The 27591-nt window shown below is 36.9% G+C and overlaps 2 protein-coding genes and 1 long non-coding RNA gene across 3 annotated transcripts in view; 1 reads left to right on the top strand and 2 right to left on the bottom strand.

Moving 5' to 3' along the window:
* LOC147479469 (uncharacterized) overlaps positions 1 to 13447 on the bottom strand; it is a 51042-nt gene extending 37595 nt beyond the window's left edge. Inside the window, exons 1-3 of the mRNA XM_086578324.1 lie at positions 13186 to 13447; positions 12102 to 12150; positions 11896 to 12005 (exon numbers count right to left, since the gene is read on the bottom strand). Coding sequence (XP_086434450.1) covers positions 11896 to 12005; positions 12102 to 12150; positions 13186 to 13350 — 324 coding nt within the window. The 5' untranslated portion in view covers positions 13351 to 13447. The remainder of the gene's footprint in view (positions 1 to 11895; positions 12006 to 12101; positions 12151 to 13185) is intronic.
* Positions 13448 to 15791: 2344 nt separating this feature from the next.
* On the bottom strand, positions 15792 to 16457 carry LOC147479468 (uncharacterized). The gene has a single exon (XM_086578422.1). It carries the CDS (start codon positions 16455 to 16457, stop codon positions 15792 to 15794), a length of 666 nt encoding a protein of 221 aa, XP_086434548.1.
* Positions 16458 to 23228: 6771 nt separating this feature from the next.
* On the top strand, positions 23229 to 27003 carry LOC147479467 (uncharacterized). Its single transcript, XR_015206275.1, has 5 exons — positions 23229 to 23697; positions 23788 to 23916; positions 25213 to 25319; positions 25718 to 25962; positions 26809 to 27003. It is a non-coding gene; the product is annotated as an uncharacterized LOC147479467 (long non-coding RNA).
* The last annotated feature ends 588 nt before the right edge of the window (positions 27004 to 27591 follow it).

Raw genomic sequence — 27591 nt, 5'->3', positions numbered from 1 at the left:
GGAGGGCATCACCAATGCAGCCCCTATAATCCAGGCCCACGTCATTTTTTTAAAAGGCCACGTTAGATTAATCAGGTCATTTGAAGGAGTTTAAAACTCTAAAAAAAGATGGTTCCAACGCTAAAACTAAACACCCTCCAAAACCCACGCGAAATTCATTCTCGTTAGCAAAAACTCATCTTTTTTTCTAAAACATATCTCAGAAAAACTGAAACAGCTCGATTGTGGTGGGAACTCTCATCTAGAAGTTCCATTATTGGTCTCTCTCTTTCACTAAAGCAGCTCAAACTTCTGTAAGCACTTCTTCTTCTCTCCCTCTTCACATATATTCATTTATATTTGTGTTTACTTTGGGATGAAGTGGTTTCGATTTGGGTACTAGAATCAATATGGACAGTTTAGTTATTGTATCATATTGAATATGAAATTTGTTCCTGTTGTTGTTGGTACAGTCATCTTTTAATTTGAGTAGTTCCATATCAAGTTAATGCATATGTTGTTTTGATTCAAGATTATTGTTGGTGTTTGTGATTTTGTTTGTTTATTTAGTTTGTGGTATTTGTGTTTAAAGTTACGTTATTGCAATGAGAATATACTGTGAACTCTAGTTGTGAACTGGAATCACTAGGCTTAAAGAATGTTGTTGTGTGGAATGCCGTAATTTACTGGCAAAATTCAATATCTTGCTTTTGTTGGTTATGAACTATTATGTGCTATTATGATTTCTATACTTATTTCTTTCTTATCCATTTGCATTTTATGTCGTGTGTTTTGCATAGCAAGTGATTGTGTCCAGACACATTGCCATGGCACTTTACCATGGTTCCTCTTCTCTCTCTCATTTCTTTCGACTCTTCCTCGGATGAAGAGTTTGATGAATATCAAAATATTCTCAACCAAGTTGCAGTTTCAGTGGTGCCGCTCCTACATCATCATATAAGAACCAATGCGTGCTTCATGGAGATGCAAAACCAGAAGGGTAAACATGGTGGGTCTACTTTTGGGAGGATTTATAAACGTCGTGCAAGGGTTTCTACTGCTTATCAATTGGAGCAGGACTACTTTGTTGAGAATTCAACATATTTGGATGTTGATTTTTGTAGTTGTTATCGAATGAGCAAAAGCTTTTTCTTCGTGATACTTGGCGATGTTGAAAAGCGAGACCAATATTTTGTTCAGAAAAATGATGTTATAGGACGACCGGGCCTAACATCGAAGATCAAGGTGAGTACGTGTATTATCAATTAGTTGGTTGTGTTTCTTTGTATGTTTTTTGATGAGACTCAGTTCTTGAGTCTAAATATTAATTCGAATTGATCCTTTGATTAGTGATCAGCTACCAATAGTCTTTTGATTAGAGACTAAAACTACCCTTTTCTATAATATGAATTCAATTCCCCTTAAAGAACAATCCTACGACCTTTATATATTGGTCCAAACCCTAACAGTTTCCTACTATAACTAGGAAACAATATTCAACAATATTCTATAAATAGTAATTTACTTAAAATAAACTCTTAGGACACATAGGTGTGTGATGTGGCGTAGAGCTCTAGTTTGTCTGTCGGTGAATGGTCCGGCATTTGGAGTTGGTGTCTCAACATCCCCCGCTCTACAAACAAGGCTTGACCCAAGGCTTAAGCCGAGGAAAAAACGCTGCATCGGGTTGGGAAGAATCTTCCCAAGTAGCCTCGTCGATGAAAATCCTTCCCATTGCACTAACCACTCCATTGTACCTTCATTAGTGAGTGCGTCTCTAAAATTTGGTGTGGAATCCAAGTTGTCTTTGTCGGGCCGAACTGGCGAGGTCATCCGAAATAGGTTGATTTGCCCCAAGGACCTCTTTAATAAAGAGACATGAAAAACTCGGATGAATCTTGCAACCCGATGGTAACTGTAATTTGTATGCCATCGCTCCAATTTTCTGGATAATTTTAAATGGTCCGTGAAACTTTGGAGATAGTTTAGTATAAGCTTGAGAGGGCAGCAGTTGTTTGCCTATACTGTAATCTTAAGTAGACCCAGTCATCTAAATCAAACTCGCGTTCTGTTCGCTTGGTGTCTGCCAAAATCTTCATACGCTCTTGAGCTGCAATCATATTTTTCTTTAGAATCCTCAAGGTGTCATCTCTGCTACGTAGGTTTACGTCTACTGCATGAACAGCGGTTGTGCCTGGAATGTCTTTGTAGAATCGGCGCGGAGTTCGCTATAAACTGCTTCAAACGGAGTCATCTTGATTGTAGCCTGATAGGTAGAATTATACCACCATTCTGCCCAGGGAAGAAATGTAACCCAAGTAGATGGTCTGTCACCTGCGAAACATCTTAGGTAGCATTCCAAAATCCTATTTGTTACCTCTGTTTGACCGTCAGATTGTGGGTGATATGCTGAGCTGCGACACAACTTTGTGTTTTGTAACGAGAAAAAAGACTCCCAAAAATTACCTATAAATATAGGGTCACGATCACTTACAATTGACCCTGAGGTCCATGAAGCTTGACAATGTCTCGAACAAAAATCTCAGCAATCTTGCTTGCAGTATAGGGATGGGCAATGGCGCTAAAATGAGCATATTTAGAGAGCCTGTCAACCACCACAAGAATGACTGTTTTGTTGTGCGAACGAGGTAGACCTTCGATGAAGTCCATAGATAGGTCGATCCAAACATCTTCAGGTACTGGTAGTGGGTTAAGTAATCCTGGAGGAGCCACGGATTCTGCCTTGTTTCGTTGACAAATATCACAACGAGCAATAAAAGCTTTAATTGAAGTCTTCATTCCGTGCCAGAAAAAACTTGTTTGAAGTCGCTTGTAGGTCCGTAGAAACCCAGAGTGTCCTGCTGCAGGAGAGGCATGGAATTCTTCTAGTAATTTGTTACACCACTGAGAATGGGGGGCTACTACCAATCGTCCTTTATAGCGCAAGGTGTTAGCCTCATAAGTGAAGAACTTACGTGAAGATGGATCTCGCATGATGGCGTCTATTAAGGCTTGCATGGCAGGGTGGGAAGAACATTCTCGTTGCTATTTCGTCAAACCGCCCAAAGATAGGGCGGAGAGCGCGAAGTACTTCACTCGACTTGAGGGAACCTTGACAAAGCATCGGCAGATTGATTTCGCGTGCTGTATGAAACATATCTCATAATCATATCCTAAAAGTTTGGATACCCACTTTTGCCGCTTCTAACGAATTTAATCGTTGCTCGTTTGAAGTATTTCAACGTTCTATGGTCTGTGAAGATCTTGAAATGGCGCCCCAGCAGGTAGGGTCTCCACTTTTGTACCGCGGCAATGACCGCCAAAGATTTCCTTTGTCGTAGATAGGTAGAGATGATTTCTTCCCCGCTAATGCCTTCTTGAAATAAGCAAGTGGCCCGCCTTTTGCGTTAAAGCCGCACCCAAACCATGTCCCGAAGCATCACATTCAATATAGAAGTCCATGGTAAAATCTGGTAATGCCAACACCGGGTTGTTGTCGAGCAAGTTTGAGGTCGTTAAATGCAACGGTGGCTCTGGGGACTCCATTCATATGAATCCTTTTAAGCAAGCGAAAGTGAGAGGGCCGCTTAATCTTGCCATAGTCCTTTACTTAATTTTCTATAGTACCTGGCCAACCCGAGGAACCCACGTAATTCTTTGATGTTGGACGGAAGTGGCCATGAAGTCACTGCGTTAATCTTTTTCAATGTCAACGGAGACACCCGGTTGCATCTATAATGTGCCCAAGATAGGCAATAGAGGGTTTTTCGAAGCTAACACTTAGATGCGTTGACAAATAGTTTGTGTGTCCGCAATATTTCCAATACTTTGTGGAGGTGTAGCACATGTGAGGACTCGTTCTTGCTATATACCAATATGTCATCAAAGAAAACCAATATTTAACCGCCGAAGATAGGGACTAAACAACTCGTTCATCAAGCTTTGGAATGTTCTTTGGTGCATTAGAGAGGCCAAAGGGCATGACTAAGAATTCATAGTGTCCATCATGGGTCCTAAATGTCGTCTTAGGAATGTCACCATCATAAAACCAATTAGATGATAGCCAGCCCTTAAGTCGAGTTTAGAAAATATTGTGGCATTGTGAAGTTCATCCAATAACTCGTCCACAACTGGAATTGGAAAACAATCTTTGATTGTGATGGCATTAAGGGCCCTATAATCAACGCATAAGCGCCATGAACCGTCTTTTTTCTTGACTAGTAAAACGGGTGAAGAGAACGGGCTGGAGCTAGGTCGAATAAAACCTGACAATTGGAGTTCTTTAACAATTTTTTCGATTTCGGCTTTTTGAAAGTGAGGATATCTGTATGGTCTGACACTGACAGGTGAGGAATTTGGTTGGAGGGGTATGCGGTGGTCATGTGTTCGAGGAGGTGGTAAGCTCTGTGGGACTCCAAATATATCAGCAAATTGAAGAAGTAAGCTTTGTAGGGATACCTGATGTGGTTGTAGATGAATTTTCTGAGATGCTCCCGCATTCGAATAAGTAACCGATGCGTCCAAGGAAAGTAGGTATACTTGTTTCTCTTGCTGGATAGCCTTTGTCATTGTTGGAGAGTCGATGAGCTTGACCAATGGGGAACCATTACCCATTATTGTAAAGACTTGGTTATTAGCAGAGAATTTCATAACTAAGCGCCCAAAGTCCCATTGTATAGAGACCCTAGTGTAACGGCCATCAGGTGCCAAGCACAATGTCGCAACTTTTGATAGCAAGCACTGTGAAATTCGTGGTGAAACTAAATCCTTGCACTTCTACTTTAACGCACGAACACACGCCGTTACTTGGTAAATATCCACCATCTGCGATCATTACTTGGAGTGTGGCATAACTGGTGATAGACAGACCACAACGGCGAGCTGCTGTCGGATGGATGAAATTGTGAGTTGATCCTGAATCGACGAGCATGGATAGAGGTGTATGATTAATTAATGCTAAGGTGCGCATTGTGCTAGACCCAAATGATCCCTCGAGCGCATGCAGAGATACTTGAATGATGTCTTCTTGGTCCTTGGACTGTTGATCATCGTTGAAACCCTCTTGGTCTTGCTCTGGTGAGTACGCATCCAGTAGCAGCAATTGAGTTGTCATACAACGATGGCCTGGCTTATAAATTTCATCACAGTTAAAACAAAGGCCTTTTTCTCTCCGTGCTTTCTGCTCAACCCATGAAAGGCGTTTAACTCCCGTTGGCAGCGAAGGATTCGAGGAGTTAGGTTTAGGGGTATTGGTCGGGTTGGGGTGTTTGGTATATTGGCGATAGGGATTGGTTGTTGCATGGAACGACTTAGTAGCCACTAGTCGCGTCCTCTTGACACAATGCTAACTCAAAAGCATGGGACAAACTTGTAGGTGTTAGAAGACGGACACCGCCAGACATCGGTTCTTAGTCCCGAAAAGGAACAGATCGACTTGGTGAGCCTCTTGTAAACCGGAACCAAGTTAACCATTGTTTCAAATTGTGAGATATAGGCGTAGATCGCACTGTTTGCACCAATTTAGATATTGCACTCATAGGATCCAGATTTTTCTCGAACCGAATCGTTTACAAAGGGCCCTAGAAAATTGATTCCACGTTAAATCTCCCATCGAATTATGGAGCCACCTCGCAAGCGTTTAACGCTTCTCCACGGAGATGAATAGAGGCCATGATGACCCGCGCAGAGCCATAGGATTCAAACTAAAAACTGTTCCACTTGAAAAATCCATCCTTCAGTTCCTCTCCTTCAAAGCGGGAAAATCCAGCGAAGTGGTCGCCCCTCGATATTGTCTTTCTTGTTGAAGTCGTTGATGAGGGTTTAGCAGAATAGGATTAGGATTATCAACCCTATCAAGCAGGAGCTGCATGTTTGTGGTGAGATCGTTGAGGAGGGTGGTGTGATTGCCGAGCGTGGTGGTGTGGGTGGCAAGGGTATCCGCATGTCTTCCTGTAATCTCCTCAAGAGTTCTTTAACCGTCATGGTGAATAAAATTTTTTTTTTTTTTGAGAGAAATCGACTGGCTCTGTTACCAAGATGATGAGACTCAGTTCTTGAGTCTAAATATTAATTCGAATTGATCCTTTGATTAGTGATCAGCTACCAATAGTCTTTTGATTAGAGACTAAAACTACCCTTTTCTATAATATGAATTCAATTCCCCTTAAAGAACAATCCTACGACCTTTATATATTGGTCCAAACCCTAACAGTTTCCTACTATAACTAGGAAACAATATTCAACAATATTCTATAAATAGTAATTTACTTAAAATAAACTCTTAGGACACATAGGTGTGTGATGCGCGTAGAGCTCTAGCTGTCTGTCTGGTGAATGGTCTGGCAGCTGGAGTTGGTGTCTCAACATTTTTCCACTCTCCGGTGCACCGACTCAAGTGATTTGTTTAATATATCTCTCTTTATCTCTGTATTTCATTTTTTTTCACTCTTGTGTTAAATTAGGTGACAGCCGCTATTCGAATGCTTGCTTTTGGAAGTCCAGCAAATCATATAGATGAACAATTCAAAATTGGAAAGAGTACTATCTTGGAGAGCCTTAAGCGATTTTGCTCAACTGTAATTGAGCTCTATACAGAAGAATATATGAGAGCACCAACAGAAGCTGATGTTCAACGCCTACAAAAAGAAGGGGAGGAGAGGGGATTTCCTGGAATGCTCGGCAGTTTGGACTGTATGCATTGGACATGGTGTGCTTGTCCAACTGCTTGGCATGGTACCCACGTCAGTCACAAGCAAGAAGCTACTGCGATATTAGAGGCAGTAGCTTCCAAAGATTTATAGATATGGCACGCCTTTTTTGGCATGCCTGGATCTCATAATGACATTAATGTCTTGGACCGTTCTCCACTTTTCAATGATGTTATCAATGGGAGAGCTCCTGCTTGCAACTTTGTGTTGAATGGTCATGCGTATCACATGGGATATTACCTATCAGACGGTATATATCCTGAATATGCAACCATGATCCAAAGCATATCTCAACCAGTTGGGAATAAACGAAAATATTTTGAAAGAAAGCAAGAGGCTATTCGAAAGGATGTCGAGCGAGCTTTCAGGGTGCTTCAATCTCGTTGGGCAATTATCAGAAATCCAGTGCGCTTATGGAGTAAAGAAGACCTGGATTTGATCATGAAAACTTGCATTATCTTGCATAATATGATCATAGAAGATCAACGTGAATCAAATATGAGGTTTGCTATGGACCCACGCGAGTACACTAATCTCAATCAACTTGAGGGCTTTGGGCAAAACCGAGAGCTTGTTTTGGGTCGATTCTTATCACGTCTGCAACAAATTCACAACAAGGCAACACATGAACAATTAAAAAACGACCTTATTGAACATCTATGGCAGAGGAGGGGTGACATTTCTGACGATGATGATGAGGACGATATTTGATTGCAAAGGGATGGAGTTGGATGATGCTACCACTGTAAGTAAATTTCATTTTGTTGTGTTTTTATTTTTTCTGGTGGACTGTGGTAGTAATACTTGCTTTATTTTGAGCTACAGGGAATGGGAACATGATCAAGCTTTAAAGTTTTGAGCAGAGGGAAATCCAACAGTTCTGGGCAAGTCGAGTCCAAGTTTTTCCAATGTCAGAGACTAGTACAAGTGATGATCAACTTCTATGTCAGAGACTAGTATATGTCAGAGACTAGTATATCGTTTTTCATATATGTCAGAGACTAGTATATGTCAGAGACACCAATTGTAAAAGAAAACATTGCATACTTTTGATCTTGTAGCAACTTAAGCACTTGTTGTGTTGTGAAGTTAAACTGGAGTTTAAAATAGAGCCGATTTGTATATTTTTAATCTGGAAAAAATTGATTTGGAAACTTTTGCTAAACAAACCTTTCCAAGGTTTTACTAGTGTTGCTTGCGTCTTGTAAATCGCTTTTGTGTTGGTATTTGGTAATATGCATTTCAAGTAATTATATTGAATACATACTAGTAGAAAATGGTGTCAGTTTTCAGTTATATGTTGGTTTCTGTAGCAGCTTTAGAGTAACGATCAAAATACACAACTTTAAGGAGCGGACTTTATCAACACAGATAAAGTAATGCCATGTTCTGTGATGAACTGATGATCATCACTTTGCTCTTTTCATATCAACTGACAATGTCAATAGAAACTGAATTCTCTTTTGTTTTTATTTCTGTAAGTACGTACTACTGTGCACTATCTACAAAGTAGAAACACAATAAAAAGCTGACATACTTATATACAACAGCCAAAAACTGATAGTAGAACTATAAAACAAAGAAATGCACTATCAAGATCAGTCGAAATGACTAGCTACCATAACTAAACAATTCAATAATGCACTGACGAATATAATTTCCAATTATCGCCACAAGTGCAACTACAATCATATACTAAGAACTTAGCAAGTATACACTGACAATTCACAAAAGAACTCAGCCATTTTGTACTTGTGACCTTATCATTTCTGAAGATAAATCTATCTTGCTATTCACAGGTGTGAAGCAATCCACACCAACAAGCTAGTTCAGTCCGTCAGTACCAAGTAAATTCTCTGCAATGTAGTGGTGCAGAAAATACCCGAGCACCTTACCAAAAGGGGCATTCTTCCTGAAATTCTATTTAAAAAATATCAAACACTCCTGAACCCCATGCATGAGACAGGGCAGAAAATTACCACGCCAAAAGATATGAGTAATAAAATCCTCAACTACTACTACATAGATGTCAGAGTAATTTAGAAGCTGCATTCATCTCATACTAGTTCAGTTATGAGATACATTTCCCAAGGAAAACAAACATACAAACATAACTGATTCGATAGTAAGAACACAAAACTGCCCAAGGAAAACAAAGAATATACTCTAATTTTCCCCACCACTGCTACTTCCCCCTCCCATGCTAAACTCTTTCCACCTTTGAAGAATTTCAGCTTGTTGAAGTTGGTACCATTCTCGCTGCGCTGAAGTCATGTCATCCAACTTGGTGTCCATAATCATCTTTTCATTCATTAGCCGAATGTGATGCATTTTTTCTCTCTTCAATTGCAAATTTTCCATTTGCATTTTTTCAGATCTTTCAAGTCTTTCATCAAGTGAAGATGTGAAACTTTTCATTATTGCATTAGACTCCGATAGGTTTCGATTTGTGTCGGCATGTTTCTTCCTTCGATCTTTCTCCGCTTTACATCCGATTGGTCTCTCTTTTGTCGTCGAAGTTTCTACTAACATTGGATCAAAGCAAGAGTCTGTGGATCCCGGAGTAGTAGGATTGGATTATGAAGAATCTCCACCATTTGGTTCAATAGTAACTCTCAACTTCTTTGATTTGTTGGTACTTTCATTCTTCGTCATCAACTGATTCCATTTTGGAGTAGTTTTCAAAATCTCCCAACAAGTATTGAACTTGAATTGTGTTCCTTGAACATTAGCGTAAACACGTTTTGCCTCCATGATCTAGATAGTATGAAAAAACACACAAAAGAATTGTATAATGATTAACCAAATAGCACAATAATTATTCACACTCAAATGGTTGTTACTAGTTGCACAATAATTTTGAGTTTTAAGAGATATATAAACACATCACAATTCTTTTCAAGCAAGACAACCAAATCACACTCTCTAATTCCCTCGGGGAGCAAGCTTTTTAGCATTGCTAGTCCTTCACTCCTTCTATGTTCTCAAAAAAATTTAATAGTAGAAACAAAAATTAAATGAAGTAACTGGTCTTAGTCAAATTTTTATATGGACACACTGCACAATAATTTCAAAGAAAACTTGTACCAAATTTAAACTGGTGTAGTGTGTGTCAGTGTTTTGTCAGTGTGTGTGTGTATTACTAACATTACTAATTTACACTCAAAAATGAAAAACACAGAAAATATGTATGTTCTTTAAAGAGTTCAAAGTTAATATATAGTTTTTAGTTATACACTACTGACCATGAAGAATGGGCTTCAAAAAGCGAGCAACAACATCCCAAATACTAGCATGATTCAAACCCTGCTTACCCACACTACTATTAACCCCACTGTCTCTCAAGCAATCATAACCATCAATCACATCAAACCTCCCAACGGTATCTAACGTCTCAGATTCAATCTCATATGTGTAAAGCTCAAAACCATGTGAGTATTATTCAATAACTCCAAAACAAATACACACCCCTCCTTTTAACTTTACAAAAATATTACCAAGATTCTATCTAACAATAAGTAGAGAAACTGAAACTGCCCCACTAAATAACCAGATGACTATAACAAGAAACAAAAAAATCTAACTTAAAATGAAATCTTGAAATAGTAATGGAGGTGCCGAATTTGGACTGAAATTTTGTCTACTGAACCAAATACTTAGCTTGCTATCTCTGCATTAAGCTTAATGCCAGCTCACTCTCTTCACTCTTTTAGTCTTTTTATCTGTTGTTTAATTTACTCATTAATTCAGTGATTCTACTAGCTTGTCTTTTTATAATTCAGTAATTCTATAATTCAGTAATTCGGCGATGCGAAACCAACAAGTGCACCATTGTGGTTATCAAGTGTTAAGCATGGAACCGCCGACACCACAACAGGTTGTTTAAGATCCCGCATAAAAACAGACATGATGCAATCCTATACATAAGTCAATTATACAATTATGATCTAGAAGTAATGAAAGATGGCATTGTAAATTTGTAACATGAACCTTCACAAAACCAAACTGAAGCAACTAAGCAGGGTATAGTTGTTGACTATATAAGGTTAAGATGTCTTCCCTATCTCGTTTTCTTACTGCTCTTTTTAAACGTAAAACCTGTCATTTTAGGGATTGACATCGAGATTTTGACCATCCGCTTCCATCAGTACTCAACATTATCACATTTATATCTCATTCTAAAATCTCAATTCTCTCTCAACACATTAACAAAGCTAATAGCCAAACATTTCACATCTGAGGATTATTGTTGATCCGAACAAACAAATATAGGATTGCTCCCCTTGAGTGAATATCTCTTGTTGGACATTTCATCAAAGATATTTACACATACTATATAAATTCAAGCAAACAAATGCCTTACCCGATTTTGCATGGTCATCCCACTTTGATGTACTGCTTCTAATTGACCGAGAAATCCGCAAAACTTGTTGATTGCGAGTTGAATTACACCCCATCGATCACTTATCCCCTTCGAACTTTGACCGGTTTGGTAATTCAAAATCTCATGAAACGCATCCAATGCTCGCTCCCAAAACCTTTTTTCAGTTTGGCATATTCCAACAACCGAATCCTCACCAATAGCCACCCATGCTTTGCACAATGCCTCATCTTCTTCCAATGAAAAATTCGGACCCCTCCTTCCAACATTAATTGATTGTGAAGCTGCTATTAATGGCGTAGTGGTGGTGAACGGAGTGCTTGTGAAGCAAGTGGTGAAGGCTGGTTTTTGCGAGGCTGGAATATATCCGTTAGGGTTTTGCAAAACAAAAAAAATGAACTGGTGGAAGTGAAGGGCAGTCACGTTTTCTGATCACGTGCGAATGGAATTGGGTTTCAGCTCCTCTAAAATCACGATAGAAATAGAGAGAGGTATTCAGGATTATAAATTTGGGGGCCATTTAGGGGCTGCGTTGGAGGCTAGTTTTTTGGTTAGTCCTTCAAATTTAAAGATCCAGGCCAGCATCCAGGCCCCATTGGTGATGCCATCATAAAGTACCTTTACAGACACAAAGGTGGCAGCTGGTCTAGCCTAGGGTTATATTGGTGTATTTGGGTTTATTATCCTAGAAGAATAGTTTCTGGGTTGTTTCCATGGTGTCGATATAATTTCATTGATAAGCAACATAGTGAGGAGATCATATATTCATATCCACAAAAATAACTAGAATCTAATAAGACACATATAGAAATCTGCCAAATTGCTCACCTGAAACAAGCTTCCATTTAGCTCTAGTGCACGAGAGGCTGCTTGTTCAGACCTCATTTCTACAATAGCAAATTTCTTCTCTTTATCAACGTAGACATCACAGACAATGCCTACACGTACAGATGCAAAATTAAGACAACTGATGACTTTTAGATGAGAAAAGGAAAAAATAACAGTATACGCTTAGATTGGAGGAGTAAACGAACCTGAATTACAAGAGCTGATAGTAGAATCATTGAAGAACGTTTCAATTGTCTGCTTTTAAAAGCTACAAAGAACAAGTAAAAATTTAAAATACTCATTTATGCAATAGACAAGAAAACCCTTACAGAATCTACCCTAGATAAAAAAGAACCCTCGCGCTGCCTGGTGAAAAACCATGGTCTCAAGAACAAAAGTACAGGTGTCCCACTGGGTAGAACACCTTTTTCTTTTTTAGTGATTCATTTATTTTCTGGTCAGATACAGAGACACATGCGAGTTGCATAATACAATAGAGTTGCATTATATAATTTCACTAAGGATTTGTAAATAAATCCCTGACAGCATACTGAATAGAGAAGTTGATGTATTATTGTTTGTGGAAACAAGAACAATGGAGAACACCAATGTAAATTTAATAAACCAATGCCTAAAAATTAGGTTTCAATCTTTAGAAGAACACTTCTCTCAAAACAATAATCAATAAAATTTTCAAGACAAATAAATAATAATCAATAACAATCAACTGAATAACCTAATACATGCCCTAAAATAATTAAATAAAGTCCTAATTCTAATTTGAAACCAACTAAATAACCTTTTACTTGATTCTACCACTCGTCCTAATTTAGTTTAGAAAACAGAGAAATACAGAAACCTATTGCAAATTTTGTTTAAAAATATAAAATATGCTAATTTTAATACTGATGCTCCTGCATCAAAAACAGTATCAATGATTTGAGGTTATTAACTCAAGATGGTTTTCCAACCGTTATGCCAATCACATGTAGATGTCATTCTCCTCTTCTGACTGGATTAGTTTAAACTTTAAACACAGGTGGATAGCTTTCCTTTTCATTTTAAGAAATAAAAGGTTGGGTATGAAACTACTATACCTTTACAGACACAACGGGGGCAGGCTGTAGGCTACAGTTAAATGGGTGTATACCGGGGTTTGTTGTCCTAGGAGAGTAGTTGTTGCTAGTTTCCAAGGTGTCGATGTAATTTCCCTAATTAGCAACTTAGGGAGGAGATCGCATCCACAAAAATAAGGCGAATTTAATAAAACGGATATAGAATTTGGCACACCTGAAACAAGCTTCCATTTAGCTCTAGTGCACCAGAAGCTGCTTCTTCAGACCTCATTTCTACAATAGCAAATTTCTTCCCTTCATCAACGCACACATCACAGACAACACCTACAAGTACAGATGCAAAATTAATACAACTCATGAAAGTTAGTATGAGAATCATTGAAGAATGTTTCAATCAACAACAACAACACATAATTGCATATGGGCAAACACACATAATTGCAATTTCTGAGACAAGCAATGTGGCATGAGTATGAATTATTTTATGAAAACAAAATGGATATTCTTTATTCACAAAAAGTAACGTTATAGTATGAGATGTCAAACTATACAAGCAAGACAACAAAAGCCAATAGAAAAAGAAATCAGACCCTAGATCCTTAGCATCCAAACCTTACTATCAAATACAAAATTTCTAAAAAGATGAAAAGAACGTTTTTTGCAACTCCACAGTCCACCCAAGGCTGTGTGAAGAGGCCAGAGGAGGCCAAGATAATCTTCACATAAATAACCACCAAACTGTCAATCTGGATTTTATTCTTCTGCAACCCTATGCCCACATAACCTCCATTGGTAATCAAGCTCCAAATATAACAAGCCTTCAAAGAGTATGTCCTCAAGTGCAAAGATGATAAATTATCTTTAATTGAAGCCTACATAATTTATCACACCCCATTTAAAGAAAAAGGCCGGATAATGAATCAAACTCTATTTGGAACTTAGAACATGGTGGAGATTCAAGCAGCCAATATTTTCTTACATATCATGTTATTGCAACGCACGGATTCCTCTGCAGCTTAGTTTCATTTCTCATTTTACTTTCTCCACACAATACAAGGAAGTAGGAACTGATCATATAACCAAGAAGCTAGAACAAGAAGTTTAAGAAACATGGAAGATGGACAAGGAGACATATTAGCACGTAGTTGTTAACACTGTAACACACATAGATATATAGTCAAAAGTGAGCCTAGGCTATATGAGAGAGGCCTCAGCTGTATCTACACTATATGGTCAACAAGATCATTCACTAGGTTTTCCTAGAAGATTGCATAGCTAAAAGCCGAACCTATAAGCGCCTCCGAAACCAAACCCATCTTTCTAGTTCGTCTCACAGAACTTCACTTAAATCGTCTCCAAACTCCTATAATCCTAACCATCAAGATTTTATCCCTAAAAGAAGCACTGTGCAATCATGTTTATGTGCCTCCAAAAACTAATCTACCTAACAATCAAAATCATTATGAAAAACTGCATTTTTTTCCCCCCAAAAAAAACAATGGAAAAAAAATGGAAGTTAATTCAAATCCTTATCTTTTTTTTTTTTTTTCTTCTGAAATCCTCATTAAATGTGTTTTGGTTCTTTTTAACAAGTAGAAATTGTTGAAAAGGATACAGAAGCGCACTAGATTTATTCAAGCTAACAACAATTCGAAGTCCACAGGACATGGATTACAAACTTGATTTGATGAGCTCGGTCACGACATCACTGATTCACTGATAATTGTCAACTCGCCTAGACAGTCTCTAGCCAACCTTAGTGACTGACGTACGTAACTGACTCCACACCAACCTTAACAATGGACAACTAGACCAAATATCCAATGTCAGCAAACAACTTAAAGTATGCACATAGGTTTAATTTTGTTGTCTGCAATCTGCTTGGGGTGGATTGGTTAGAAACATTAGCATGCTGCTAAGACCCTCTAGAAACTGGCTTCCATGTGTAGTTAAACCGTACTCTCTTTTCTTTCTCCTTTATTGGTAAATTTCTTCTTCATTAGCAATAATATAATTTTACTTGTAATAAAGAAAAAAACCTAGAAAATTCTACCCTAAAAAAAAGGATCCCTCACACTCCACGGTAAAAAAACATTTGTCTCAAAGAGCAAAAGTTCAGGTGTCCACTAGGGTAGAACAATTTTTTCTTTATCGATAAGACGATGGAAGATATTGAACTGCAAAATTAACTGAGACCCAAAAACTAGATGGAGATAAGTTTGTAGGACCAAAAGACTGCCATACCCTGCCTATAGGCTAGTAAACCCGAATAAAATAGCTTAAAGCAAAATTGCAACTAAATGGAAAGCAAACACAAACACCAACACAAAAGACAGAAACCCAAGAAGTGTCACCACGGTTCTACCAGCTGCTCTACCACCCAGTCTGTCCAAACAGCCCCTACACCTCATCCCACCCATGTTTCCTTTACTTATGGTACAGATGCATCAGTCATAAATATTCCTCGACATAAAACTCACAGTTACCATATTCTTCGTCACACACAAAATCCTCGAACATCTTACTCCCATCCATCCCCATCCCTTACTTCTCCTCATCTTACCTTTACTATTGTTATCATATGACCCTCAATGCTTACCGACTTCTAGTAGCCTCTCCTCCTCATCCGTTTGACAAGCTTGTTTCCTTTCACTAATGAATCCCTCTTGGACAAATTCTCCCCCTCGTTGTCCTCCTGTCTTCCTGTGACTTATCAATTTGCAATTCTCGCACCACCCCTTTCTATTGGAGATAATCACAAGACAATGAATCTTCTCAAGGAAGTCAACAGCAAAGACAGCTCACCAGAATGCCAGCTCACTAGAATGCCAGCTTAGCAGGAGGAATTCTGCCCACATAGGAATGATTCATCCTATTGTGGCAGCCTATAGCCACATGACCATATTTGTTACAGATCTGACACTGAGGCCTTGAGGTTTGAGTTCCAGTGTTGTTGTAACCATTGTAATGTTGAGATCCAGTATTGGTATAGGAATGATTGTTGTAGTTGGAATGGTTATATCCTCTGTCACTATTATTGTTGCCTCTGCCTATGTAATTTCCTCTTGAGTTTCCTCTTCCACCATTATAGTTATTACCTCTGCCATTTCCTCGTCCACCATTATAAGTTCCTCTTCCAGAGTTTGATGAGCTTCCAGCATAGAAAGCTTGATGCAACTGATCAGAATGTGCTGTAGTTTTGTTGAACTCCTCAACTGATAGTTCTTCACTTAATGCAAGACTATGTAATTCCTCAATAGACACAGGGTCATGTATGGACCTTACGCGTATAGAAGTACAAAAAGCTGCATACTCCTTTGGTAAACCTTTTAAGGTGTGGAAGATTAAATCTCCTTCATCAGTTATAGCTCCAGAAGCAGCTAATGCATCAGTAATTCGCTTGATTTTATGAAGATATTCAGCCATAGTAGAACCATCCTTCTTGATGTCTTGCAACTGACTTTTTAGCTGAAGTATATGAGACATAGAAAGTGTAGAAAATCTTGTTTCCAGAGCAGTCCATAATGCTCTTGATGTAGTAAGTCCAATGACATATGGAAGAATTTCTCGGATTGATTTGAGTGGTAGGATTTCCACCACTATCTAGAACAAATTTAGAAGGACAAGGTTCTGATCCATCTATGAAGCCATTTAAATCATATGTATTGAAAACAGGATAAAAGCAGAATCTCCACAACAAATAGTTTTCCTTGTGAGTTTGAGTGGAACCATATGAGAAATATTCTGAAAAGAAACAGAGGAGTTTTGAGGTGGTACCACCATTGGTAACTGAGGGTAAAAACTAGAATAATGTTGAAAGATGTATTCTGAGCTCCATGAATAGTAGATTGTTGAAGATGAGAACTAGTAGTAGAGATTTGAGGATAAGTCCCATATGCTGTTGACTGATTTAAACCACCATGAAAGCTTGGATTTGAAGAAGATACTCCATTAAACATTAGATTTGGAGAGTTCTAGATGTATCTAGGATATGTCTGTGTTTCCTCTCCACTACACCATTTTGCTGTGGTGTATGTGGACAAGAAAACTGATGAGAGATACCATTATTTGAAAGAAAAGTTTTAAGTTGAGTACTAATAAATTCACCCCCACCATCAGTTCTTACAATCTTAATTTTCATAGTCAAGAAGTTTTCAATGAAAGATTTGAACTGCTTACAGATCTATTGTTGGGGGTTGGGGGTCTTCAATACTTAACTTGGACTCGACCAGAAATTTCTTTTGCAGTGAATATGATATGTCAGTTCATGCACATTCCAAGATTGCCACATCTTGCTACAGAAAAAAGGATTTTAAGGTACCTCAAAGGTACTATTTCACATGGTATTTGGTTCCGGAAAGGTTCATTAAGCTTGAATGCATACTGTGATGCCGATTGGGCTGGGTGTCCCATGGATAGAAGGTCAATTACAGGTTTTTGTGTTTTCTTTGGCTCCAATCCTATCTCATGGTCAGCCAAGAAACAACATACTATGGCCAGGTCATCTACTGAAGCCGAGTATAGAGCACTTGCTCATACTGCAGCAGAAATCTATTGGTTATGTATTCTTTTCAAAGATTTGTACATTCCCCTATCTCAATGCCCTATGCTTCACTGTGACAACATCAGTGCCATCTCCTTAGCCAGCAATCCGGTATTTTACGCTCGCACCAAACACGTGGAAATTGATTACCATTATGTTCGGGAACTAGTTCTCAATAAACCAATCACTATTCAATATTTATCCACCAAGGATCAAATAGCTGATATATTTACAAAGGGGTTGTCAGTACAAAGATTTGAATTTCTTCTATCCAAGCTTTCAGTTCAACATACTCCCATCAGCTTGAAAGGGGGTATTGGAGATAATCACAAGAAAACGAATCTTCTCAAGGAAGTCAACAACAAAAACAGCTCACCAGAATGCCAGCTTACCAGACGGTTACAACAAATCCTGTTTAGTTGCGTAATCATATACTGTATATAAATAGAGAACTAAGGTTGTAATAATTGATTTTCAGTAGAATCATTTTATATTTCACTTTCCTCCTCGTATTCTTTTACATAACCCTAACAGATCCTTTCATGTGAGAGAGAAGAAAATCCTAACAGATTTTTTGATGCGGGCCGGGAGAGAAGAAAATCCTAACAAATTCATCTTCTACCCTAAATAAAAGAGAACCCTCATGCTCGATGGTCTAAATCTGAGCTCTTCACTACATAATGAGATAATCAAAGGTACAATCCAAAATCTGCAAAACCTAACAATTAACAGTTACAATTGCAGATTTTGAAGAAGCTTACAATCTGATTTTTGGACTGAGACAAAGGTGTCTAAGAGAAAATACAAGTCAAGCAGTAAAAACATAGATGGCAATAACCCATAGTACATAAAAATGACAAAATAAGACACAAATCATAGATGGCAGCAAAAACATATGAGACATTGAAATTCAAAGTCACTTTCGTGGTGTATAGTGTGGCTTGTAGCATGAAACCTATGTAATAAAGTTAGATATACACAAAGTATAAAAGAAGCCAAAGAGATGGCTTCTTACATTGCAAGCAATATCGAAAACGTGAATTAATGGACTCGTACCAGTGGTAATTATGCTTCATATTCACAACAAGGCACACACTCAGCTGGTCTGGATACCTCAATTAATGGACTCTCAAGGAAATGACGACGCTTCTCAATACGTCTTTGCTGCTTCAAAACTAGTCTTGAATTTGCAGGAGATAACCCATTATTTTGTGAACTGTCCAAATCAGGGATGTTCCATGTTTACCCTTCCTAATACATCTTTGACTCACAAAATCTCTTCTTCGGCCATAATTCTCCTATGTCCTATCCATTTGTTGTTCTTGAGAAACCCCATTGGAGTGTGATATCTCCTGTTCTTCAGGAAGTGGAACAAGTTCGGTTTATTCTATTAGGGCTACAGAACGTGACCACGTTGTTCCTTCTGCATGACACGCAGTAGCACTGAGGTGGAGAGTAACAGAAGCAACTCATAGGATCTGGGATTCAAAAAGATGCTAGTAGCATATCCCTTGGTGCACATATAAAAATTAGAAATGAAGTATCATGCGGATGCGCGCCATTTGATGATTTTCTCCCTTAGTCATTTGAAGAAAGTGTGTAGCATTTTATCATGATCAGGTAGGTTTTCTTAAATGACTGGAACTTCCTTGAATTTTTTTTTATCAATGCATGCAAACGTTGAAAATGTTGGGGTAGGTTCCATAATCTTTGCTGCTACTGCTTCCTTTACCACACCAAACCAATGAGCTAAAAATCCCGAGACCAAATTTGCTAGGCAAATCTCATCACCTCCGAAAAATTTATCCTCTCCAATTAAGACCACCGTGTTACTTGGACTTGAGGCAAAAACAGGATTCACATATATAAAGGATTGGCTGGGTAGGAGCTTAAGTCCAAGTCTTTCTAGTCACAATTACCGGCTTGACACAACGCCATATCCCATTGAGGCCGGATTTAACTATTTATGTTTTGAGACGAAAACTATTTTACTTCAGTCAATGCATTGTGATTTAACTGATTGACAGGTAATGACAAACTTAGATTGGTTTGGGTGGTGCACTCCCCACCTTCTACACCAAAGTCGATCCAGAGGGAATAAAGGAGGGACTTGAAAGTTATCACCATTCACGGGTGTGCCTGTATTGTATCTTTTTGTTTATCCTTGTACTTAAATTCTTATAGCGTGAATTAATGTTTGTTTCTTACCATATTTTGCAGGCGTGATACTCTGGATCCTGTTCTGTGACGCCCTTGTTATAATGATCACAAGGTTGAGTTTGGGCTATCCTATTGAAAAAGCAGATACTTAATACCCACACCTTTATGATGAACGTGAAAAATATGTAAGGTTTGAGCTTCTTGCTCGCCTTTGCCCAAATTCCACTGGTAAGGTTTTATTTCAATTAATTTCTTAGTTGCTTAACAATTAAAGTAAAGCTTTTGGTTGGGCTATAGATGTAAGTTGGATTTGTGGAGGTCCGGTCCACCTTTTTCTCAACTGAAAATATATCATATGGTCATACATTTCAGTAACTGGATTTATATTTTTGTTGGACTAGCTAGACAAGTTTATGGTTTATTCTAACACGATACATTATCATCTATATTGTTCCTAACAAAAGTCTTGAATACGTAATTGGATAAGATCTTCCTTCCTAGTCCCCACTCTTGGAGTGATTTCTTGCTCCCAGCTTGGTTCCTCCAAGCACGTCTCATTTTTTCCACAAAAATAGGGTAGTTACACCTAGCACAAAATCTTCAAAATTTCCAATTTTACTAGTTTGTCCCTCAGTCATAACTAGAAAGGAAATAAAAAGAAAACGGAAACAAAACCAAAAATAGGAATCAAAATATGAAAAACACGATGGATGCATTAAGAACAAACTAACAAGAAGATGATATTTTTTGCGGGAAGAAGATGAAAAAGAAATACACACGCTTGTTGGTTTATTCTACTTTACATTTTTTGTATTTCTTCTTTTTATTTTCTTTATGAGGGACAAACTAGTAAAATTGGAAATTTTGAGGATTTTGTGACGGTTGTAACTTCCCTCTTTTTGTGGAAAAAATGAGACGTGTATGGCTCAAAATTCCCTTGGAGCATTTGGAGGAACCAACGCTGGGAGCAAAAAATCACTCCTACTCTTGTTATGCTGACAAAGATAAACCTTCTTCTTCCAAATTTCAACTTCACAAAGGTAATCTCATTATTTATTTTCTCATTTTCAGTGAAAGCTATAATAAATCTTTGTTTGCTACATTATCTTTTTATTCCGACAGGTGTATAGGTGTAACATTATCATAACTAGAAAGGAAATAAAAAGAAAACGGAAACAAAACCAAAAATAGGAATCAAAATATGAAAAACACGATGGATGCATTAAGAACAAACTAACAAAAAGATGATATTATTGTTATTAACACGTTTTTGCGGGAAGAAGATGAAAAAGAAATACACACGCTTGTTGGTTTATTCTACTTTATATTTTTTGTATTTCTTCTTTTTATTTTCTTTATGAGGGACAAACTAGTAAAATTGGAAATTTTGAGGATTTTGTGACGGTTGTAACTTCCCTCTTTTTGTGGAAAAAATGAGACGTGTATGGCTCAAAATTCCCTTGGAGCGTTTGGAGGAACCAATGTTGGGAGCAAAAATCACTCCCACTCTTGTTATCTTTGACAAAGATAAACCTTCTTCTTCCAAATTTCAACTTCACAAAGGTAATCTCATTATTTATTTTCTCATTTTCAGTGAAAGCTATAATAAATCTTTGTTTGCTACATTATCTTTTTATTCCGACAGGTGTATAGGTGTAACATTATCATAACTAGAAAGGAAATAAAAAGAAAACGGAAACAAAACCAAAAATAGGAATCAAAATATGAAAAACACGATGGATGCATTAAGAACAAACTAACAAAAAGATGATATTATTGTTATTAACACGCTTTTCTTGGGAAGAAGATGAAAAAGAAATACACACGCTTGTTGGTTTATTCTACTTTATATTTTTTGTATTTCTTCTTTTTATTTTCTTTATGAGGGACAAACTAGTAAAATTGGAAATTTTGAGGATTTTGTGACGGTTGTAACTTCCCTCTTTTTGTGGAAAAAATGAGACGTGTATGGCTCAAAATTCCCTTGGAGCGTTTGGAGGAACCAATGTTGGGAGCAAAAAATCACTCCCACTCTTGTTATGCTGACAAAGATAAACCTTCTTCTTCCAAATTTCAACTTCACAAAGGTAATCTCATTATTTATTTTCTCATTTTCAGTGAAAGCTATAATAAATCTTTGTTTGCTACATTATCTTTTTATTCCGACATGTGTACAGGTGTAACATAGTTCGTCAGTAAATGCAAAATGGAAGAAACGAAAAGTTAAGTCTTTTTCTAAATTGTTCAATACATACAGTATACAAACTACCAATCATTGCATGTATACAAACTTTTTGTGTCTACAGTTTTCCACTGTGGGGAAATGATTTCTTTAAGCAAAATTCTCAAGGGTAGAGATGCTCAAGAAACTTTCTGGGTTCCTCTTCAAGATGGTGTTCTAAGACCAAGTCATGGTGAGGGACGTGGTAAAGGACCAGGATACGATGTTCGTTCGACATTATGAGAGCTGTATAGTGGAGATATTGCGAGGGCTTCTTCCATTTTGAAGCTCGTCGTGGAGTGGGTTTCACATTCTTAATTATATATATATATATATATATATATAAGAACTAAAATTATCTTAAAAAACTTTATTTAATAATATTATGTGTTATTGCATAGGTTTTTTAGTGAGATTGTGAAAAGACACATACTTGGACGTGTTCATGGGAGAATCACGTTGGACAATGATGTGTTTTTTAACAACAAACAACCTGAGTAGACATTTTCTTATTGGTGGGGAATGGTAAAATGTTAAGTTTTTATTTATTGATATTGAAGTAAATTTTCCAGTAATGAACTATTTACAAAACGAAAAAGGTTTGTGCTTTCATAATGTGATTTTGACCGCAAAATTAGGGATATGAAATTATTGCAATTTAATATGTACTTTTTTAAAATCAAAACATTACTATATATATATATCAACTTCTCAAGGTTCGAGTAATGTCTACAATTAATTTGGTTATGACAACAACATTGATTCACCGATGATACTAAATACTTTTATGTTATTATGAACTATGACTACTGGTTTGAAGATTATATAATCTAAGTATATATTCATGCTTTTTTATCTTAGTTTCAAACGCTATAAACATAGCAACACCACTCTAGTTGTATTGGCAAGAGATGGTGAATCTATCATTACGGGTAACTACCTTTATAGTCACTGAGTGGAAACTTTTGTTTTTTTCTTAATATAATTAAAATTTTAAAATCTTTTTAGATCGATTATATTGAAAATTCATAACGTATCATTTCCAGAGAATATAATGTATATAAGTTATGTTATGTGTAGAGCTTGGTATCGCATATAAGGATGATGAGATCGATTGAAGAGATATTAGTTTTTGCGAAACTTACAATAAGTACATAGGTAAATGTTTTACCAGCAAAACAAAAGAGAATATGTCCAATGAATGTTCATATTAAAGGTTATGTTTAATTATGTTTTTTTTTCAAGAAATAAACTAGCTATATATTCACCAATGCATGTCCATCAGATTGAAAACATTGATAACAAGGGGTTAGTCTCTCTCTCTCTATTTGTTTTTTTTTCCCAATATTATACGGTTCTTTTTTTTTTTTTTTTTTTTTTTTTTTTGAAAAGTTTATTTTATTTTTTCCATAGTGTTCCCTCTCACCCTCTTAAGAATTAGGATCTCTCTATACTCCTAAAGTCCAACATTGATGTCTCTATACTCTTAAGATATCATTTTTGGTTTAAGACACCAGTTGACAGGAGTCACTTTTTCACTGAGACATTTCAAAACTGTAGCCGATTCTTCATGGATATGGAAATTGGCAATGACCAAGATGAAAATATAATGGGGATACCACATAGCGTGACGAGTGTAGTAACTTATGAGTATTCTACTCTATTGAACGTGTTTAACCAAACAACGTTTGGATGATCTTGGGGTACATGGTGAGGCACTTGAATTTGGAGACCGCACTATAGAGTCAATTATGTGGGTTCGGCACTATTATCACCATGGTGTTGAAGCGATGGAAAAAGTGGTATTTATATTTGTCATCATTACTTTTTTACATTAATTTTAGAACTCTATGTTAACATCTACGTAATCAAATTCTTTTTCTTATATGTAGGGGATACTAGTGAGTTCTGTAGATCTTGAAGCAAAAATGTTTCACTATTACCCTACTTTGATGGAGGAAGTCTATGACAAATTGCGCCATTTTGGGATTACTTCAAAATTACTTTTGAATATTAATCAGGTAAACTCACTCGTAGAAGATTTCGTTGAGACATATTGGTCTGCTGGTAATGGTACAATATTTCTTTAGGAACACAATTACACAACATCCTAATTGGTGCACGTTCAGCATTGTAGAAGCCACAAACCCATTTCTCAACCACCTTCCCTTTGAGAATCCAACACTTGTAAGGTTAAACAAATCTTAACCTTTACAATAGGAATTGTTTGGACTCTGTTATAACTGGGGTCAATGTAGCAAAGTTCCTATGAGTACGAGAATGTCATAATGAAGATGATATTAAGCTATAAGTTACTCGAGTTGTTCCTCCATTACAGATACTTTCTTCAGTCAAACGTCAAAGAGATCACACAATATCTACGTAAACTAATGGGTTGTAAAGGGGTGACCGGATGAGAAAGAAGCTAAATTTGACACCTACTAGAGAATTAGAATCATTTGATCACTATAAGGCAAAACATGAATCCAATGACTGATCATGGAGATCCTTAATGGCATGTTAAAGTAAAGTGTGGTAGAAAAAGAGATCACCTATCATTCTAAATGCAGAAAATCAATATCTCAAATTAATATGAATAGTGCATGGGAACGAAGAGAACTGCATCTATACAAATGTTATGGCGATCAAATGACCACATTAATTACAAACTTGCGGAGACCAGTTGGTTGCGGACGGTGAAGTAGAAAGTCACATCCAATCTTCGCTCCTTTGCACCAAATACTTAGTATGTGCTTGGTGTTTAAGGGAAATTTAAGCACATGCCTAGGTGTGCTGGCAAATGTGTTTTAAAGTGGTCATAGCATGATCGGTCAGGATACCAAATTCCCTATCAAAAATTACGAACTCTAAATGTCCTCGGGTCTGCCACTAACAGACTACAATAAGTGTCATATCATCCTCAAACCATAACTATCATGTGCCCACGCCATAGAACCTTCACATGCTTAATGAAGTTTACTTAGTTGTTTGTTCTCTGTACTCACGGACTCTCATTGTTAGTATTACCTGAATCTTAACTAAATTTTAAAATTTGCTTTTGGTAAATTCTGATATACAAAAATCAAGAAACCTTTGGGTGCATATATTATTTACAACCCAACTGCTCATGTTTGAACATGAGTGCATACATTCCTTGCCTTTGTTATACTGTGGAATCCAGTTTCAACTATAGAATGATAGTAGCACTTTTTTGTTATTATTTATTAATTTTTCTAAAATGTTTTGATTGGTTTTTGTTAGTGATATTGTACTTGATCATGTGCTATTAACTAATGGGTTTATTCTCTATTATTTAGTTTGAATCATCGGTACGAGTCGGACTCTACTAATGAATGTCTCCAGCCAATAATTCATTTATTCTTCTAACGATCCATTGGAATGGGAAAGGACAAGGATGATCAAGGTACTATGTTTTATCTCTTATTTGATCCTTCATTCTTTTAAACAAGAAATCAAGTATATAGATATTAGTCCTTATTATTCTTTTGGTTTGGGGGAATATACATATAAATGGTGGTGTTTTCTTTCTCTGTAAACCCATTTTCATTATGCTCGTCATATAATCTCAGCTTCTGGGGGTGAATATACTACCCCTTTAACCCAATGTTTTGCAAGTGATAGTTGAACTTAAAAAAGGAAAGCTAAACCCACGACTGAAAACCAAAAAAAGTTGATTCTCCATTCTATATATATTCCTCTTGAGCTCGGACTACTATATTTGAATAATAAGCTGTTTTCTCAAGTTCTCGCTTTGGAAAAACATTGGTCTTAGATCAAACTATAGAGCTGAATGTCTTGCAGTTCTCAAAAGAGTGGAATGTGCCTTGACTAAGGGTTGGCAGCATATTTGGCTAGAAACTAATTCAGAAGCAACTGCTTTAGCCTTCAATATGGATAAGCTACCATGGATGCTGCTACCTAGGTGGATGAATTGCAAAGGGCAGTTGGTAAAGTTCAAGATCTCTTCCATTTGGAGAGAAGCTAACTTTACAGTGGACACGCTAGCAAAAGCAGGAGCAACACTTCAGGACAATGTAACCAATTTGGTAAATGGCAAACCCGACTAGATTCAAAAATGGTAAGCTCTTGAAAAAGAGCTTATGCCTTTACTTTATAAAGAAGCAGGATGTTGTCAGTTTAATGCTAATTTGATCTAAAGGTCCTCTTCAAGGGCAAAGGAATTAAATTCTTCAATGGTCAGACTTATAATTCCATTCATGCACTCTGTTTAGTTTACACTATTTTGCTTTAATTTTGCCTTGCATCACTATATAAGTTGGACCTGTGACACATTTTGGAGGCGTGTGGTACACAGTAGCAACATTTAATGATCAGAGATCGCCCTCCAGCTCTCTTCCTTCATGGACACACTTTTTAAAGCTTTTTTTTTGGGTGCCGAAATTATGTTTTGGTAGTTGTTTAATATGTTTTTTTTTAAATAATAAAATGTTCAAAAATATTATTTTTGTAATCACTAATAAACATGATTGGCAGGTATATATTGCACCTGGGAGGCAGTTACAGTTTGAACGTCCCTATGTTATACAATCTATTGCCCAATAATTGGTATGCAGATATGATAATGCAAATGAAGGAAACAATGACATTAGGGTGGAGAAAATACCAGGCTCCGTTGAGGTCAAATGGTTTAGTTCATATGTTTCAGGATCAATATCTCCATACTCTGATTTGAAGTGTCGACAATAAGAAGATATCTTAATAGTTTTATAAGGTGCCATATCCAACTCTTTATGCATCGGAACGTGACAACAAGGATGTTAAGCTCTTCAATTGCATTCAAGTAATTTCAATTTTAAATAGTTGGGTATTTGTTTTGTTAATTATATTATTAAGGCTTTTTGAGTGATGGGAGCTGAATTGTTTTGTTGCAGAAAGGACATCAAAATTCCTAAGAAATGGTGCCAGTGTTCGTTTTGGTGTTGGGTCTTGGTGAACTCCAACATCATATTGTTGCTACTGCTGGTCTTGGATTGCCTTTTACCTGCTTGAGTCAGATTTTCTACTTCATAGATTACTTTATTGGTGATCCAAAAAACCGAGTGAAAGCTGGATAGCTTATTATAGATATATAACTAGATTTTGAACCCGGGCATACGCCCGGGATCTATATATTAAATATTTTGTGTGCTGAAAAGGTTTTCACAAAATGTTTTACACAAATTTTTGAATCAGAATATATTTTTATTGAAAAGAAACTGATATAAGTTAATGAGCAGCGATTATGGTGCATAAATACTTGGAAACTAAGGGATCAAATTGAGATAGCCTCTTCAGTTTGTGGTTTATGATATTAATCCATAATTTTCAAATATAATTATCTTAAACTCGATCTAGTTTTTATAATAGTTTTTTTAGATTTATAATGATTTAGCGGCAAATTTTCGAATCATAATATATTTTTATTGAAAATAAACCGAAATACATTAATGAGGATCGATAATGGTGCATAAGTACTTCGAAACTAAGAGATCAAATTGAGATAGTCTCTTCACTTTGTGGTTTATGATATTAATCCGTAATTTTCAAATAGAATTATCTTAAACTCGATCTAGTTTGTATAATAGTTTTTTTAGATTTATGATGATTTAGCGGCAAATTTTCGAATCACAATATATTTTTATTAAAAATAAACCGAAATACGTTAATGAACAGTG

This window comes from Coptis chinensis, chromosome 8 (genome assembly GCF_015680905.1).
Source record: "Coptis chinensis isolate HL-2020 chromosome 8, ASM1568090v1, whole genome shotgun sequence".
NCBI classification, from domain to species: domain Eukaryota; kingdom Viridiplantae; phylum Streptophyta; class Magnoliopsida; order Ranunculales; family Ranunculaceae; genus Coptis; species Coptis chinensis.
This window is presented reverse-complemented; position numbering and strand designations above follow the sequence as displayed.

What these genes read in the sequence shown, in the direction of transcription:
- LOC147479468 (XM_086578422.1), bottom strand. Translation starts at nt 16,457, where the DNA reads ATGTCTCATATACTTCAGCTAAAAAGTCAGTTGCAAGACATCAAGAAG.